Source organism: Ahaetulla prasina, chromosome 3 (assembly GCF_028640845.1).
Source record: "Ahaetulla prasina isolate Xishuangbanna chromosome 3, ASM2864084v1, whole genome shotgun sequence".
Lineage (NCBI taxonomy): Eukaryota > Metazoa > Chordata > Lepidosauria > Squamata > Colubridae > Ahaetulla > Ahaetulla prasina.
In genome coordinates this window covers 143,492,672-143,510,258 of record NC_080541.1, presented here as the reverse complement: position 1 = coordinate 143,510,258, position 17,587 = coordinate 143,492,672, and the positions used below count along the sequence as shown (strand labels likewise).

Here is a 17,587-nt window from a genome sequence, read left to right as displayed (position 1 = left end):
CAAAGCCAGATTTGGGCCTTCAGGCTTTTGTTGAAAATTGATCCAGATAGCAGAGATTTATTAGAAACTAGATGCTTTCAAGTGAGGCTTTTATCCCGATACTACCCTGACTCAATGACAGAATGATATGAGGGACCATAACCCTCATATGTTGTGTCATTCTCTGCTGACAGCAGCCCCACCCTGACATTTTCTAACATTTTTGCTGTCATTTTTGTTCCCAGGAGGAAAAAGGTAGAAAAGTTTGATTAACTACAGACTGGTTAATGTTATGTTATGAGCTATGAAGCAGTAGCCACCATCTTACTGCAACAAGCCTTGTTTTCCTTCATGAGTTTCCATAGTGATTTATAAATGTAAATATATAAATATATATCATTGGTATAGCAATGACATTGCTATACCAATCTCAACTATGTGACTCGCAGTTTTAAATAAAAATTGTATACTGTATAACTCATATTGCCACAGTGATGACTAAGAAATGCTTAAGACACCATGGGATACTACTCATATAGGTAATATCCCATGGTGTCTTAAAGCAAATATTTTCATATTTGGTGGACTTGTAAGAATATTAAGGCTTTTTGGATAAGAATTTGGTGGATTTTACAAAATGTTTTGAAAAAGAAGATAAAGTTCCTGCCACAATTTTTCCTGTTGGGAATTATCATGGATTGTACAGTAATTGAGACTAAACTGATTTTAAATCTAATAACAGCGGCAAGATTACTGATAGGACAGTATTGGAAGAAAAAAGAAGTACCTACAATAGAAGAATGGATATTGAAAGTTGCCAATCTGGCTGAGATGGCAAAAATCTCAGCCTTTTTGAGAGACAATACGCAAGAAAGATATTTAAATGAATGGAAAAAATGGATCGACTATTTTCAAAACAGATATCAGACTAAGAGTTATCAGACTGCCTTTGAATGATTAGAATGTATTATTTCTGATTGTTTTGGGGGAGATTAGGAATTGATGAGAATTGTAGGAGTATAATTGAGTTAGGAGGGAAAATTTTTTAGCATAAGTTTGTTTTATTTTTGACTATACCTTGTGTTTGTTCTGGGAAGTCGGGGGAGGGGGTTTGTGAAGGGGGGAGGGGGATAGGGGGAGTGGGGAAAGGGGGGGGAAAGTTTTGTAAAACTTTTTCAATTAAAAAAAAAGTCATCACTGTGGCAATATGAGTTATACAATATATAATTTTTTATTCTAAAACTGCCAGAGTCACATAGTTGAGATTGGTATAGCAATGTCATTGATATAATAATGTAATAATGCAATGTAATATAATACAATATGTACAATAGCAAGCCTCAACTTACAAGCATTTATTTAGTGACTGTTCAAACTTACAAAAGCACTGAAACAAGTGACTTGTGACCAGTTTCCGTACTTATGACCATTGCAGCAAACCCAACACTACAGGATCAAAATTCAGATGCTTAGCAACTAGCATGTATTTATGCAGTTGCACTGTCCCGGGGTCATGTGATCACCATTTGTAATCTTTCCAGTTGGCTTCTGACAAGCAGTTAATGGGGGAAACCAGATTAACTTAATGACTACATGATTCACTTAACAACAGTAGTGATTCACTTAACAACTGTGGCAAAAAAGATTGTAACATGGGGCAGAGCTCACTTAACAATTGCCTCACTTAACACAAATGTTGAGTTCAATTGTGATAGTAAGTTGAGCATTACCTGTAAGCATATCGTATTATATCATATATCATATAAAACATATGGTATTATGGCAATGTATTTTAATGATTCATTGCCTTTACATGGGCTGGGGAAAATTATAAAACATTTCTGGTGAGAAAACAGACAAATGGTGGAATGCTGGCTGTTTTAACCTACTTTTTTATCAATCTGACCCTAATTTTGATATTTCCATTACTTTTTAAGTGCTCAAAACATTTTCTCATTTATGCTAGATCAGGGCTGTCAAACTCCCAGCCCATGGGCCAGTGCGTCACACACTGGCCACGCCCACACCTGGTTTAGCGAAGGGGGAAAAATCCCGATACATCACATGGCGACGATGTGATGATGTGAGTTTGACACCCCTGTGCTAGATTAATTCAATACTTGACTTTATTTTCTTTTCGGGGAGTTACTTCTGACTAAAAACATATTCGACTGAACTGTAAAAAACAAATCAAAATAGGATTATATAGATAAGACTATCCACATCCATTGCCTTGAAATACAGGAAATATTAAGAGCAACAAGTCCTTCACAAGGCTCTATTTGTGCTTTGGCTAAATATACTGACGGCATCAAGACAGATAATGAAAGTACTCTGAATTACATTTTAAGGGCAGCTTTCTTGATAAGAGGTTGAAGGACTTCAACAAGGGCTGTTGCACAAGCTCTTCACAACAATCCAAGTATTGCCAGGGATGTTCAGTTTAGATTCTACCCCAGTCTTGTCTTAAAAATCCTAAATTCCACCACTGTGTCTGAATGGCATTAAATTACTGTAAAATTATAATCTGCTTTGTGGCAAGCCTTCTAGGGCAAAAAGAGAACTTGGAGAATGGTCTCACCAATTTCCTCTCTGACATTGTTTTTTGTATGTTATGAGTTGATTTTCATCCTTCTCTTGTTTTACTGTTGATTTCTTAATGGAAATATATTGAGATAAATGAACGGCTACATATACAATCAATTAATTAAATGACAATTGGACGAAGGGCTTTTAACAAAACATGTGTGGTGTAAGTTTAATCATTCCCCATTTAATTAATATTAGGGACTTACTGCTTTCTCTGTAAGATCCCCAGAGCTATTTCAGTAGCCCAATAAGCTGAAACATAACTTAATTTCTTCTCCCACAGGGAGAAAAACTCAACACAGTTTTTTCTCATTCAAGGCCAATGTTCCAACTAGTCATTTAAAAGAAGTTAACTATCTGCTTAGAAAAAGCTTTCATTATTTTATCAAGCCTAAAACAACTATTCATTATAAGCAATTATACAATGTTTGAGCCCATAAAAAGCTAAGTCACCTTCAGTTAATAATTTTTTTAATAGTTCAGTTTTTGTTGCATGTGTTTTTTCAGACTCCTTTTTGTTCCTCCATCCTAAAGAACCACTAGCAGAAATTACTAGATTCTATTGTAAATAATGATTTTTAGAGAAGCTAGCACTGCAGAATTTGCATTCTGTTATAAATTAATCCAGATATAGCAAACACTTAGTGGCTGACCCTGGTATGTAAGATAAATCAAGGTTAATCACTGGATTATCTGATTTTGGCAAAAATCACAATAAAAGGAAACCACAAACAAATTTAATTACTATACTGAAACAGACCGTAGCCTATCAGTCTGTGAAGCACTATCAGCCCCTAATTATAGTGCCAAGTAGAAGTAATTTAGATAGCCAAACTGAAACTTTCCATTTTTATTCAAGCAAAAGTTTGGATAGGAAAGTCTTATTCAGTATAAATAGTGGCATGCAGTTTGTTGTTCGGTTAAGTAAAATAATAGGACCAAACTATTGCTGCTTGGCAATAATATCTAATGCAGCATCCAGAAATATATCAGTTCAATCTGCATTTGCTCCCTTGTAAGAAAAAGATTCCAGTCACAAATTAACCCGAGAAAATAAAATACTAGTGGAGAGTGAGCAGCTGCAGTACTCCCAACGTCAACTCTAATGTATACTCTTTGTGCCTCACCTGGGAAGTAGCTACAGCATTATTCTTTTAAAAACAAAATAAGAAATCCTTCCAAACTCACTAGTAATACTCATTAGTATTATTTTAGGTAGAATTTTCTATTGATTTAGCAATTAATATTTCCTGCTCTTATCATAATACTGTCCAACTACTGTGCTAAAGTTTGCAGATGATTCAACAGTCATTGGTTTCGTTCAAGATGATAGTGAGTCTGCCTATAGATGAGAAATAGATCAGCTGGCCCTGTGGTGCAGCCGAAACAATCTGGAGCTGAACACTCTTAAAACTGTAGAGATGATAGTAGGTTTTAGAAGAAGCTCTCCTACACTTCTTACAATATTAGGCAACACAATATCAACTGTAGAGACTTTCAAGTGTCTAGGTTCTATTATCTCCAAGGAAATGGTCACCTAACGTTAGAACCATCATTAAAAAGGCACAACAAAGAATGGTCTTCCTGCGTCAACTCGGAAAGCTCAGATTGCCCAAGGATCTGTTGATACAGTTCTACAGAGGAATTACTGAGTCTGTCATTTGTACCACAATAATTATCTGGTTTGGCACAGCAACAAAGAGGACAGGTACAAACTTCAGTGGATAGTTAGGACTGCTGAAAAAACAATTGCAACCAGCCTGCCTTCCATCAAGGATCTGTATACTGCATGAATCAGAAAGAGGGCTGAGAAAATACCTACAGACCCCACACATCCTGGACATCTATTTCTACATCTCCCGTCTGTATGCGTCCAATCACACTTGGCCAATAAAGAATTCTATTCTATTCCTATTCTATTCTATTCTGTTCTAATTCTATTCTATTCACTGTTTGGTGTCATGCATTGTAACTGCTTGCAAACTATACTAGTATAGATATTCCTCAATTTACGAACAACATGGAACTTGCCCTGTCACTAAGTTATGACAGGCATAAAGTGAATCATCATGTGACCAATCCCCATTTTATGTCTTGTTATGATGGTTGTTAAGCAAATCCATTGTTCGCTAAGGCTATTTTTGCCAAAACCCAGAAATGAACACTGCTTTTCAGGTAAACTATTGTAAAGTATGGTCACACGACCATGGGACACTGCAAACGGTGTAAATGCAGGCCAATGATGAAACAACCAAAATGTGGTCACATGACTGCATGGGGGGCCAACCACTGTAGCTTCAGAACTAGGTCAGAAATACTTTTTGAAGGGTCCTTCATAACTTTGCACATTTGCTAAGCATAATTATATTGGGCAAAATCTTAATCTTCATAATATTCTGCACTACAATTTGTCCACTGTGCTGTAAGAAAAAGAAAAAATCCAATGCAATCAACGTTAATCAGAGGAGCTCAGCAATAGAAGAGATCCAATGTATCACTGACTTTCAGCTAGATAGCCTCCTTGAGGAAGGTGCAGCACAATCAGCAATTAATATTGTGGCATCTTTAACAGATTACAGCATAAATCTTTGTGGACTATATTGCGGTAGGTTGGCGAGATCACTCAATTTGTTAATTATTTTGCTTTGCCAGCCTTAAAACCATTTGAAGACTACAACCATGGACTACAAATGGGATTCTCTCACATGGTGGTAAATACTGTGTGAACTTAAGCTGTGGTAGAATTATTTTGCACTTTTGTAAAAATGTGTTCCCCTGGTTGAGTTGTGCCCACCGGGTTTCCGTGCATTTCATCAGCCGAGGGCCCAAGGTAGGGGTGGGGGGGTGGCGGTTGTGATTAAGGAAAGCCTAGAGCCGAGGGAGTCCACTGTGTCTCAGATAGCTGGTTGTGAATCCCTCCTTGTGAAGTGGGGCCATAGGAATCAGATGGGTCTGTTGATCACGTACCTGGCTCCTTGCTGCGTGACTACAGCCCTACCTGAGCTGCTGGAGATGCTTGCCGAGGTGGCAGTTGGGATTCCCAGACTCCTGGTCATGGGAGATTTCAACTTGCCATCGGCCGGCTTGTCGTCAACGGCAGTTCAGGAGTTCCTGGCTTCCATGACGGCCATGGACCTGATTCAAGTAACTGATGGCCCTACACACACGGGGGGAGGCACACTAGACTTGATCTTTATCTCTGGACAGTGGATTAATGATCTGGAATTAGGAGATTTAGTGACAGAACCGGTGTCATGGTCAGATCATTTCTCCTTCGCCTAGACTTTCGGACCGCCGCTCACCACCGCAGGGAGACGGAGCCAATGCGTTGGTTCCGTCCCAGGCGCCTGATGGACCGGAGAGGTTCCAGGCGGAGCTTGGGCGTTTCCTGAGGATCTTGCCCACGGCACGACTGAAGAACTAGTTGCGGCCTGGGAGCGGGCGCGGCTGGGGCTTTGGACCGTGTCGTGCCTTTGCGACCTCTGACCCGGCGTAGATCTCACTTGGCTCCATGGTTCTCTGAGGAGCTGAGGGAGATGAAAGCGCGGAGAAGGCGCCTAGAGAGCACCTGGAGGTCTAGCCGTTCCGAGGCTGATCGGACACTAGTGAGGTCTTTTACTAAGACCTATCTAGTGGCAATGAGGAGGCAAGCGTTCTCGTTTCCTCCCTCATTGCATCGACGAATAACCGCCCAGCCGCCCTGTTCGGGTGACCCGTTCCTCCTTCGCCAGGAGGCGGGATGACCCCTGCAGGGACGGGCTGAGGAGTTTAACGGTTATCTATACGATAAAATCGTTCAACCGGGATAGTTTAGACCAAAATTGCAATGGTCCAGATGGGATGGAGGAGGCACGTCTTGTTGAGGTAGTTTGGGATGAGTTTGAGTCTGTGGCTCTCGAGGGCGTGGACAGGTTGCTGGGAAGGTTACATGCGACCACATGTTTACTGGACCCGTGTCCTTCCTGGCTGGTGCTGGCTACTCAGGAAGTGACACGAGGCTGGCTCAGGGAATTATAAATGCTTCGTTGATGGAAGGGTTTTCCTGCCGCCTTGAAAGAGGCGGTGGTGAGACCCTCCTCAAGAAGCCTTCCTGGACCCAGCTATTTTGGGTAACTATCGTCCAGTCTCAACCTTCGCTTTGTGGCGAAGGTTGTAGAAATGGTTGCGTGGCAGCTTCCCAGTACCTGGATGAAGCTGTCTATCTAGACCCGTTCAGTCCGGCTTCGGTCCGGTCACAGCACGGAGACAGCTTTGGTCGCGTTGGTGGATGACCTCTGGAGGGCCAGGGACAGGGGTGTTCCTCTGCCTTGGTCCTATTAGATCTCTCAGCGGCTTTCGATACCATCGATCATGGTATCCTGCTGCGCGGTTGGAGGATTGGGAGTGGGAGGCACCGTTTATCGGTGGTTCTCCTCCTATCTCTCCGACGATGCATGAGCAGTGTTGACAGGGGCAGAGGTGGGCGCGGGCGCCTCACTTGTGGGGTGCCTCGGGGTCGATTCTATCGCCCCTCCTGTTCAACATCTATATGAAACCGCTGGGCGAGGTCATCAGTGGTTTTGGGGTGAGTTATCATCTGTGCGCTGACGATCGCGGCTGTACTTTTCCACCCCGGACCACCCCAGCGAAGCTGTCGAAGTGCTGTCCCGGTGTTTGGAAGCCGTGCGGGTCTGGATGGGGAGAAACAGACTCAGCTCAATCCCTCCAAGGCGGAGTGGCTGTGGATGCGGCACCCGGTTCAGTCAGCTGCAGCTGCAGCTGGCTGTGAAGCGGTTATTGGCCCCAACGGAGAGGGTGCGCAACTTGGGTGTCCTCTTGGATGGGCGGCTGTCGTTTGGCGATCATTTGGCGGCCGTCTCCAAGAGGGCCTTCCACCAAGTTAAGCAGTGCGCCAGTTCGCCTTCCTTGACCGGGATGCCTTATGCACGGTCACTCATGCCCTCGTAACTTCCGCCTGGATTATTGCAATGCTCTCTACATGGGGCTGCCCTTGAAGTGCACCGGAGGCTGCAGTTAGTCAGAATGCAGCTGCGCGGGTAATAGTGGGAGCAACTCGTTGCTCCCATGTAACACCACTCCTGCGCAGTCTGCACTGGCTTCCTGTGGTCTTCCGGGTGCGCTTTAAGATTTTGGTCACCACCTTTAAAGCGCTCCATGGCTTAGGACCCGGGTACTTACGGGACCGCCTGCTGTTACCGTTTGCCTCCCACCGACCCGTACGCTCTCACAGAGAGGGCCTTCTCAGGGTGCCGTCCGCCAAACAATGTCGGCTGGCGGCCCCCAGGAGTAGGGCCTTCTCTGTGGGAGCTCCCACGCTCTGGAATGAGCTTCCCCCTGGTTTACGTCAAGTACCTGATCTTCGGACCTTTCGCAGTGAGCTGAAAACGCACTTATTTATTCAAGCGGGACTGGCTTAAAATTTTATTGGGTTAAAATTTTATTGGGTTATTTATATTTTAATATTTTAATTCGTTTTAAATTTGGCCATTTTATAATATGCTTGTTTTAATTTCTTTTAATATTGATATTGTGATTTTTTACTTGGCTGTACACCGCCCTGAGTCCTTCGGGAGAAGGGCGGTATAGAAATTGAATAAAATAAATAAATAAATAAATAAATAAAATGCCTTTGGCTACGGACATAGTAAAACTATTTGATGTGTCCACAGTCAATTTAGTCTATTATCCTGAGATCTGTGTTCTGGCAGAAAAAGAGATTTAGATTGATTTGTTCTATGTACCATTTGTTTGCTTTCTTAGCTCCATAGCATTTTCCATCACCAAAATTCAGAATCCTCAATATTTTTTCTATCATCCAAAAAAAAAAGTCAATTACTTTAATTGACACATTCCCCCCTTTCATTTCTATCTGCAGCCACTAACCACAGTTTATATATTTGAACTTTGCAACAATCATTAGTAATTATAGTTATTTCTATTTGAGTCCTAAAAATCATACCTGGAAGTCTAAATCAGGAATAGCTCACTGCTTTAATTAGGCTTCTATTGTGGATATATACTATCAATTATACCATTAAGCATGTTCTTCCATTTTTATCTACCAGTCTGATGTTGTAAGTAAGGTATCCATGTTGTGCTATGTTTATTGTTGCTACAATCAACATATATCTTGGTCAATTGTAGCCCAAAAAAAAAAAAGTCTGTACTTTCAAATGTTATTTTTAATTTTTTAAAAAACTTTTGATGTTTTTCTTTCTAATACTTTCGGATTTTTTTTTACCATGACCACAAGGTGTGGTAAAATATTCCTTCATTGTTATGGCATTTCCAACATTGTTTTTTTGCTTCGTTTATCTTAGCAATCGTAGATGGGGCTATATACCATCTATAGTACATTTTATACTATTTCCCCCTAAATTGTAGCTGGAGCAAACATTCTTTATTTTTTTCCAAATGCTTTTGATTGGTTCACTAAAATTATTTCTCTCAAATTTTGCATCACAAAAAGCATCATACTGTTTTTAATTTGTTCTGTCTCTGGGTCATATTCAGCAACAATTTATACACTATAAATGGTACAAATTATATAAATTTTATATAATATTTTGTTTTGTATAAACATTTCAAAGCCAGTTTGGTCTAATGGTTAAGGCACCAGGCTAGAAAATAGGAGGCTGTGAGTTCAAGTCCCACCTCAGGCATGAAAGCCAGATGGCTGACTTTGGGCCAGTCACTCTCTCTCAGCCCAACCCACTCACAGGGTTGTTGTTGTAGTAGAGAAAATAGGAGGAAGAAAATGGCATTAGATATGTTTGGCAGCTTATCTGTAAAAATAATAAAGGCAGGATACAAATACATCAATAATAATCAATAAAATAATCAATAAAAATTCTGTCATCTTTTTCAAAGTTTCTTTTTTTTTGAGATCATTTTTTAATTTTTCCAGCTAGTAAATTCAATAAGCACAGTAAACTACTACTTTTATTGTGTGCAGTTCCTGATGTGTCTTTAATCTGTTTCTTAAATCCAGATATATCGTCTTAGCATACATACTTTAATCTTTTTTACTTAAATTATCCTTGAAAACCATTTGTTAGTGAGGCTGGAGGTTAAATTGTCTGACTTATTCTTGCTTTTAAAAAGAATTCATTTTTTAATAGGACTTACTGCATGTACTTTCAAATTCTTTTCTTTCGTTTCTTCCTACCACAGAATCCATGACAAATCTATTAATTTGACCTGCCTCTTCTTTTAATAACATTCCGTTCTTCAGAGATTTTATCTGTTCTGTTATCCATGATAGGCATCTCTCTCTAGAGTACAATCTTGGATTGGAGGTGGCTAGTCCACCTCTTTTTTTCTTTTTTTTAAAAAATCCTGTAGAATTTTATGTCTTCCTTTTATTGGGGCTTTTTCCCGTTCTCCATATGAATCTGTCGCTTGTTCTTTATAGCAATTCTGCAAGTTTTTGTCTGAAATTGGAAATGGTGCTATTTGGAATAGAAAGTTCATTTGAGGTAATATATTCATTTTTATGATTGCATTAAGTCCTAGCCAGGAAAGTTTCAGACCTCTCCATATTTTGAGAACTTTCTTTCTTTCCATCATTTGTTGTCATCGCTTTGAAATATATCTTTATTGCTTCCTGTCAGATGGGAGTTCTTGGTTAACCGAGAGTCTTTCGTTATGTCACATCACAGGTTTGTTTTTTTCACAGCATTTTCTTCAACAGAGGTTAAGTGCCTTAGTTTTCTTTTCATTAATTTTGAATCCAGGAAAGCAACCAGTCATTAATTACTTGTTATTAGCTGTCCTGCAGAGCTCTGTGATTGCATTGTTCTTAATACTATAGAACCAGCATAACGTTTTCACTTTATATTTTTCTCCTTGGATTTTAATCAGGTTTTTTTTTAAAAAAAAATCCTGTTTGCAAGGACTTGAAAGCAATTACAGATAGTAAGGGACAGAGTGGGCACTATTATACTTTACATATTGGGAAACTTGCAGAGAATATCTCTTTCACTATAATCTTCAGAATTTATTGTTGATATGCATTCTCCTCCCAGGCTTTAAATTCTTCTGTGGTTTCATTTTTTTAAAAAACCTTCAGTAAAATAACTTTTCCAAATCGTCAGAACCTTTTTCTTTGTCCAAACGTATTGTTGCCTTGTTTTTCTTATTAATATAGTCTAGTGACCTATCCTGGCAGCTGAACAAACATAAAAGCACAAATACCACTCACCATTGTGTGCTACCTCGCTCTCCCCCCCCCCCACGCACATATTGGAAGTAGTTCTATGGGTGTTTATTCAAACCCGCTCCCCAAACAGGTCTTGAGAAAGCACCCCTGTTGCATGGGTCCGGATTCCAAGCTCAGTACAGCAAGAGTCACTGGGTAACTGAGTCCAATGGACACAGACAAAGTCCAAGAAAGCAATCCAGGAGTTGAACAGGCCAGGTTACAGGGCACAAGTACATAAGGCACAGAACTGGGCACATTGCTCCAGCAACACTCAAGCCCTCAGGGCAAGGTTAGGTAGACAACGTTGGTGCAGCCCTTCCTAAGTGAGGTTGCCTCCTCCCGAGTTATCTAGCTGACCAGTGTTGTGCCTGTCTCCTCTCTGCTCTACGTGTCTTTGGATCAGGAGGAAGTGTGGACTCCACCTCCCCATTGCTAACCGTTGTATAGAGGTCACAATTGTATTCTTGACACTTATCCAGAAGTTGGTACTCTGCAAAAATGTTCACCTCTGTGGAAGCCAATATGACTGGGACTGCAAGACCAGCTCCGGATGATTTAGAACTCTTGCAACAACTTTTTTTTCCTGCAATAGAGAGCAGAGATATTTCTTGGTGGTTGTCACATACGATGGATCCATCTGTAAGTTCTTGAAGAATGGATCCTTGTTTCCAGAATGATGGGAATAACAGTAAGTTTTTCTAGTCAATTTATTTCATGTTTCGCTGTATTGGGCTTTCCCAAGTACATTCTTCTTATTCTTATGTAATTGCCTTTTACTGCAGGTCAACTTGGGGTCCCAAAGATTTTTATCTATTCATGTCATAAACACCAATAATATTCTGAAAGATCCTCAGCTTTTCTTCAGTAGCATGTTGAATGCCGCATGACCTAAGGCAGAGGTGTCAAACTTGATTTCATTGAGGGCTGCATCAGGGTTGTGTTTGACCTTGGGGGACCAATGTGGGAGTGGTCAGGGTGGGCGTGGCCAGCATGACATCACTCATATCAGGGGCACCTGTAGTGGCCCAAGCGCTCTGCCAGTGAAAACGGGTGCCTGAACTCCATTTTCAGCTGTGATGGCCTCCTGCAACCCTCTGCCAGCAAAAACAGAGCTCGGGAGGGCCACGCATGGCCCTTGCAAGCTGTTTTCAGTGGCAGAGGGACTATGGATCAGTCCTTCATTATTTTCAGGGCAGCCCTGCAGGCCAGATCTAAGCACCCCGTATGCCGCATCTGGCCCCCGGGCCTTGAGTTTGACACCCCTGACCTAAGGGGCCTACGATCTAGCATTATATCATTAGTTATTTATCTTGTCTGCCCATGTGCTTTTCTTGATCAGATACAGGAGTGGTTAACCCCTGCCTTCTCCTGTACAGTATGAAACATTACCTTTACTGTTGTCATTGAAATGACCGTTCATTTACAGCTTCTTCTTAGAGCACTGCAGTCAACATAAATGCAAAGTTGCTTTAGCTGGGCTATTCATACCTTGAATGACCCTGCTGGGATTAAATAGTCTTTGCATAAACAGGTGACATTCTTTGCTCATCCCTCCAAGGAACATTCACCTACCAGGATAAGGCATCACAATAGGAGTTGAGGAGTTAAGATTACATATAGCACCTTTTAATGGTCATATACTTTATCCAAATACAGTACTTCAGAGCACCTCTCTTTATGTTTAACAATCCCCATGCCCCACATGATTTTCTTCATTTATAGACTGTCTAAATCAGTGGTAGTCAACCTGGTCCCTACTGCCCAATAGAGGGCGTTCCAGCTTTCATGGTGGGCGGTAGGGGTTTTGTCCAATACTGAAGCACTTTCTTTTTTTTAAATTTAATTGACTTTTTAAAAAAATTTCATAGCATTATTTAAAAACATTTTCATTAAGTTTTCATAAAATTCCCCGTGACAATTTAAATTTATAAAAATATACTATTTGTATTGCCCGCACATAAGTTTAGTTCACGTTACGTAAGTGAAACTAAATGGCGCTATAGTGTGACTGCAAACAAAAGAGCCTCATCCCAGAATAGCTCGCGCATCTCTCCCCATACCACCCAGCTGTAACTGACAAGCAGAGTTGGTAGCCTGCGCCCCCCCCCCAAAACTCAATCCACGATGTGCGAGAGGCATGTGTAGACAACGATACACGGTACACTACTATGGAACCGGTGGGCGGTTAGAAAATGTTACTACTAACAGAGATACAAAAGTGGGCGGTAGGTATAAAAAGGATGACTACCCCTGGTCTAAATGATAGAAATAAACCGGAACTATGACACTTTGAAACAAAGTGCTATAGTTAAACTCACTCTTTCTTTTTAAGAATGCTTTTCAGCCTGCAAATTTATTTTAAAAGCACTCTTGGAAAACAAAAATCATAGGGAGCTGAAATTTAGGTCTCTGTTTAAAAATGCAGGTAGCAGAAATTATCCAACAAGATAATAGATGATGGTCAGCAGGAATCTTCTAGTTCTGGTACTTAGTGATTCACCAGTTCCATGATGGTAGCCATGTTGTGTGGGTTGTGTGCTCTCCAGAGTTAAAACGTGACCTAAAAATTGTCGACTTTTGGCTTAGTATGATTTGGGTTACGTCACTTTTTTTTTTAAATTTGGCCTTTCAAGTTAAGAGTTTTATAAGTGAAAAGAATCCAAAACAAACAGGATGGTGAAGTCTAAAATTATTCCAACTGAGCACATTACAATAGTGGAATCCAAGTAAAAGTCCCTCTTTAAAACTACATTTGTGATGAACTGAATACTTTGCTATCAGAAGACTGTTCTCCTCCTCCTCCTCCTCCATCTCTCTGGCATCCAGGTGAACAAGACTTTACATATTACAGACAAATACTCCTGATCTAATATTTTCAGATATGATAGAAACAAAATACTAAACGCTGCACTCTTCTAAGTTCTATGTTGAGTCTATCTGGGTCTTCCTGATTAAACAGGAAAGTGAAATAAGAGAAAGGAAAACCAATGAGCTTCAGCCCTTTTCTTGCAACAATTCAGTTCAGTCTCTCCTTGAAATGTCATTCCACATCTTTTTTCCATGTTTCACAGTCACATTTCAGAAGACTCCAAAATAACAATAAGAACATTTCCTAAAGTTTTACCATAAAGGCCCAGCCAATCACCAAAACAAATTCAAATAAAGTTAGCATTCCATGGAAACACATGGAAACTCAAATAAACTTAGAATTCCATGTAAAAATACAACCACCCACACACCTACACTCATAAAAACCAAAACTAGGTAAGGAGACATTTTTGGCCTTGAGTTTTTTCTCCAAAGGCTATATATAAAATTTATTCACATACAAGACATTTTATGGCAGCTGACCAACAGGACTTTTTTTTAAATTTTTGACAAACAAAATCCACTAAACTACATTTATCCAAATTGTATGTATCTAAGAGAGGCAGCAACAGTCAGTTATGGGATGGATTTCTGTGTGTTACAGAAACCCTGCTAAAAGGACAAAAAGAAATAGCTATATCTTATTTATAAACCCATAATTCCTATGATCCAGACAAAGGACAGCCTAAATATAGTGGGATTTACATGTATTGTGTGGGCTTAGTTTATATACAAATATTGTATAAGTTGCAAAAAAAAAGCTAAGTATTGATCCAGTTGAGAAATTTTTAAAAAGATTCTATCCCTTTTACAGCATATGTTAAAAATTAGTGGCCATTTCATGATTCTTAAAACAAAGTTTCCTGCGCGTTATTTTTCCATAATGTTGCTACAAAATTCTGAACAGCAAGTAATTCCTTCCTGCTTTCTTTGATGTTTGTCTCTTCCTTGGCAGAAGCGCTAAGCAAACTCCCTTCCAGTCATTAACAACTGCCAATTCTCCCTTCAACTACCCTGAGGCTCCAATGATCCAAATGTACAGCTTTCAATATGTTTCCATAATAACTTTTGCCAGTTATCCATAAGAAAAAGTTATCTTCTATTCAACTGTACCATCTTTCTCCCAGCAACATCCCAAACTTTTGAACAGCCCCTTCATCTACAATACAGCCTTTGTTAAATGTATCCCATATGGCTTTAGTTTATAATATGAATTTGAAGGAATGATTGCTTCAAAAGATAGAGAAATAGAGATAGAAGAGAGGGGGGGATAGATAGATAGACAAGATACTGTAGATAGATAGATATAGATATGGATGGTCCGACACATATATTGGTGGATGCATGGTTAAAAGGGAATGAAGCACTTTATAACCAAGGCCAAAAAATATTTCAGATGTTTCATTACATCCTGTGCATTTTAATGATTTCAAATGACTTTCCCATGAGTTGCATTTAGGATCAGGATAACGAACAACCATTATTTTAATCTTTGACTGCTTTCCCCCATCAAGGGCCCTCCAGTTTGATGCAACACTCCAACAACCATCGTTCCCAGCCCACTTAGCCAGGCAAGCCACTCAGGGTAGTAGGGCTAACAGCCTAGCACCCCGAGCCCCGTTTAGGAAGTGCGGTGTTGCAGCGCACCCATCCTTCAGCGAGTGATTAACCTGGCGCACCGAGAAAGCTGCGATTGGTAAATTGGAGCGGGCTGTAATAAACGGATTTATTTGACACAGGGTTAATGAACGGGCTTCCATGACTTAAGCCAGCATTATCAGAGGTTTAATGTAGAGCTCACGCGGGCGAAACGATTAGTAGTAGCAACTGGCCGGTCCTTTGAAGGCTTTTCCCAGGACTCCAAAAGCGGGAGACGCGGCAAGCGGAGCGAGGGTTCGCCTGCCCTCCCGGGTGCTCCTCCCTCGGCCGGGAGAGGAATGCCTGTTGTTGGGCTTGGAGAAGGGGCGCCAAGGCTGCTCTAGGGGCCGGGGCGGGACTAGAAGTTTCGGAGGCCGTCTAAGCCGCAGCGGGCGCCGTCAGCCAGCTTGGCCCCACGTCCCTCCCTCCTTCTCCAGCCCGGCCCGCCCTCGCGCGCTCGCTCGCTCGCGCCCCACTGGCAGCCCGGAGCATCCAGTCGAGGCGCAGACAGGAGAGCTTCAGCCGCGTCCCCACTTCGGGCACCGACACCGACCCGGCGCCGTTGCCGTCGCCGCCATGACCCACTTTAACAAGGGCCCTTCTTACGGACTCTCCGCCGAGGTGAAGAATAAGGTAAAGCACCGGCGAGGTGGAGAAGGAAAACGCCGCGGTCAAAGCTCGCTCGCCCGCCCGCCAGTCAGCCAGCCAGCTCCGCGGCTGGCTTTCTCTCCCGCTTTGTTTGCGCCGCGGAGGGGAAGGCGTGGGATGGAGGCAGGCGCGGGAAGAGTTGAGGGAGGGAGGGAAGGGGGCCCTGGCTGCGCTTCCCTGCGCGCTCCGTTGCGAGGGGGGGGGATTGGAGTCCGGCTCCCGTGCCCACCCCCCACCCCTCTCTTTTCCCACATAGTTTAAGCTTTTGGAAACCCTACTCCTGTTCGCAGCGTCTTCGATTTTCCCCGCCTCTTCCATGAGCCCCCCCCTCCCCGCGCTCCATTGTTTGGTTTAAGTGGGGTGGGGGCGCAAAGAAAGGGGGGCTTCAGAGGAAGGTGTTTATCACGTCCCTAACCTGGGCCTTAAAAGAAATTGGCTGTTTCGATGGGGTGGGTGGTGGGTAGGAGGAAAATAGGGAACCATCCCGGTCTTATCCCGTGGACTGGAACCTCGGTGAGAAATGCCCCTCGCCTCTTAACTCGGTTTATGAGGAAACGTTCACCGCAGACGCTGAGGTACGCGGCCCGGAGTCATAGCCAATGCAGAAAGAAAAAAAACAACACCAAATCAAACCCTGGTCTTTGAGGCTTCCACTCCTGAACACGAACACACACACACACACACACACAAATGGGCTCCCTTGTCTCTTACCTCCCCCTTCCCCCCCCTCCCCACAGAAACACTGCCGGTCTTTCTCGTTTGCTAGACGTTCTCCCTAGCTTATGAGTAAGCCTGTGGGGCTTACTCATAAGCTAGGACCAGGCGCACCTTTCTCGTAAAAGATCCAAGACACCCAATAGCTTTCCCCCCCCACCTTTCCTCCCCGCTTCGTCTTGCCCGGTCTCTTAGTGGAATGCATAATGCGCTCCCCGCGTCGTCCTCTACATAAGAAAATTACGCCTACCCCGCGATTCTCTTGGCGTCCCCTGGGTCGCCAGCCCCCCTCCCCCTCCTTTACTCGGCCTTCTCTTCCGACCCTCCCCACCGCCCGCTTTCTCTCTCTCTGTGTGTGTATGTGTGTGCAGAGAAGGGATTAGGGTTAGGGTCTTCCCTCCCTGTGAGGTTTCTCTTGGCTTGAGCGGCGTTCCTCTATTGCGGATCGCTTTTCCTCGCCACTTCTGCATGGGCTGGAGGAGACCTGTTCGTCGCTTGCCGGGTTGACCTGAGCGTGGCGGGGCGGGGAGGAGGAGTGGTGGGGGGGGGAGGCCTTCTGCTTCCCTTTAAACTTTTTCTTCTTGGCCTCTGCGCTGCCTTCCTCTCGGAGTGGAAAAGTACTTTCCCAGAAAGGGAAGGCGGGGAGAAAGAGAGAGAGAGAGAAAAAAAAAGGGGGGGCTTTCTCTCCCGTCCCCTCCTTTCTTTCCAACTACTGCAGATGCCGAGGGTTAATAGCAGTCCGGCGAACCGCTGAAGGACAAGCTCCGATTCCTGGAAAGAAGAGAGACAAAGGCAGCGAAATGCTTGCTGCCCGGTAGCTTTCCCGCCCCCCCTCTTTTTGCTCGGGATTTGTGCACTCTTGAGACGGACTTGACAAACGGGGGTGGGTTGGGGAAGCCCCCCTCCTCCCTCGTTTGGAGGACTGCCTCTCCTGCTGCTTGCCTGTGG

At 42.7% G+C, this 17,587-nt stretch overlaps 1 protein-coding gene across 2 annotated transcripts in view; it reads left to right on the top strand.

Moving 5' to 3' along the window:
• Positions 1-17,587, top strand: part of CNN3 (calponin 3) — a 105,686-nt gene that overhangs the window by 56,884 nt on the left and 31,215 nt on the right. Inside the window, exon 1 of one of the 2 annotated variants that reach the window (XM_058176106.1) lies at positions 15,727-15,910. The exons of the other annotated variant lie outside the window; for it this stretch is intronic. Within the exon in view, the coding sequence (XP_058032089.1) occupies positions 15,854-15,910 (57 nt within the window). The 5' untranslated portion in view covers positions 15,727-15,853. Of the gene's footprint in view, positions 1-15,726; positions 15,911-17,587 lie in introns of those variants that run through there. 2 annotated transcript variants of the gene reach the window in all.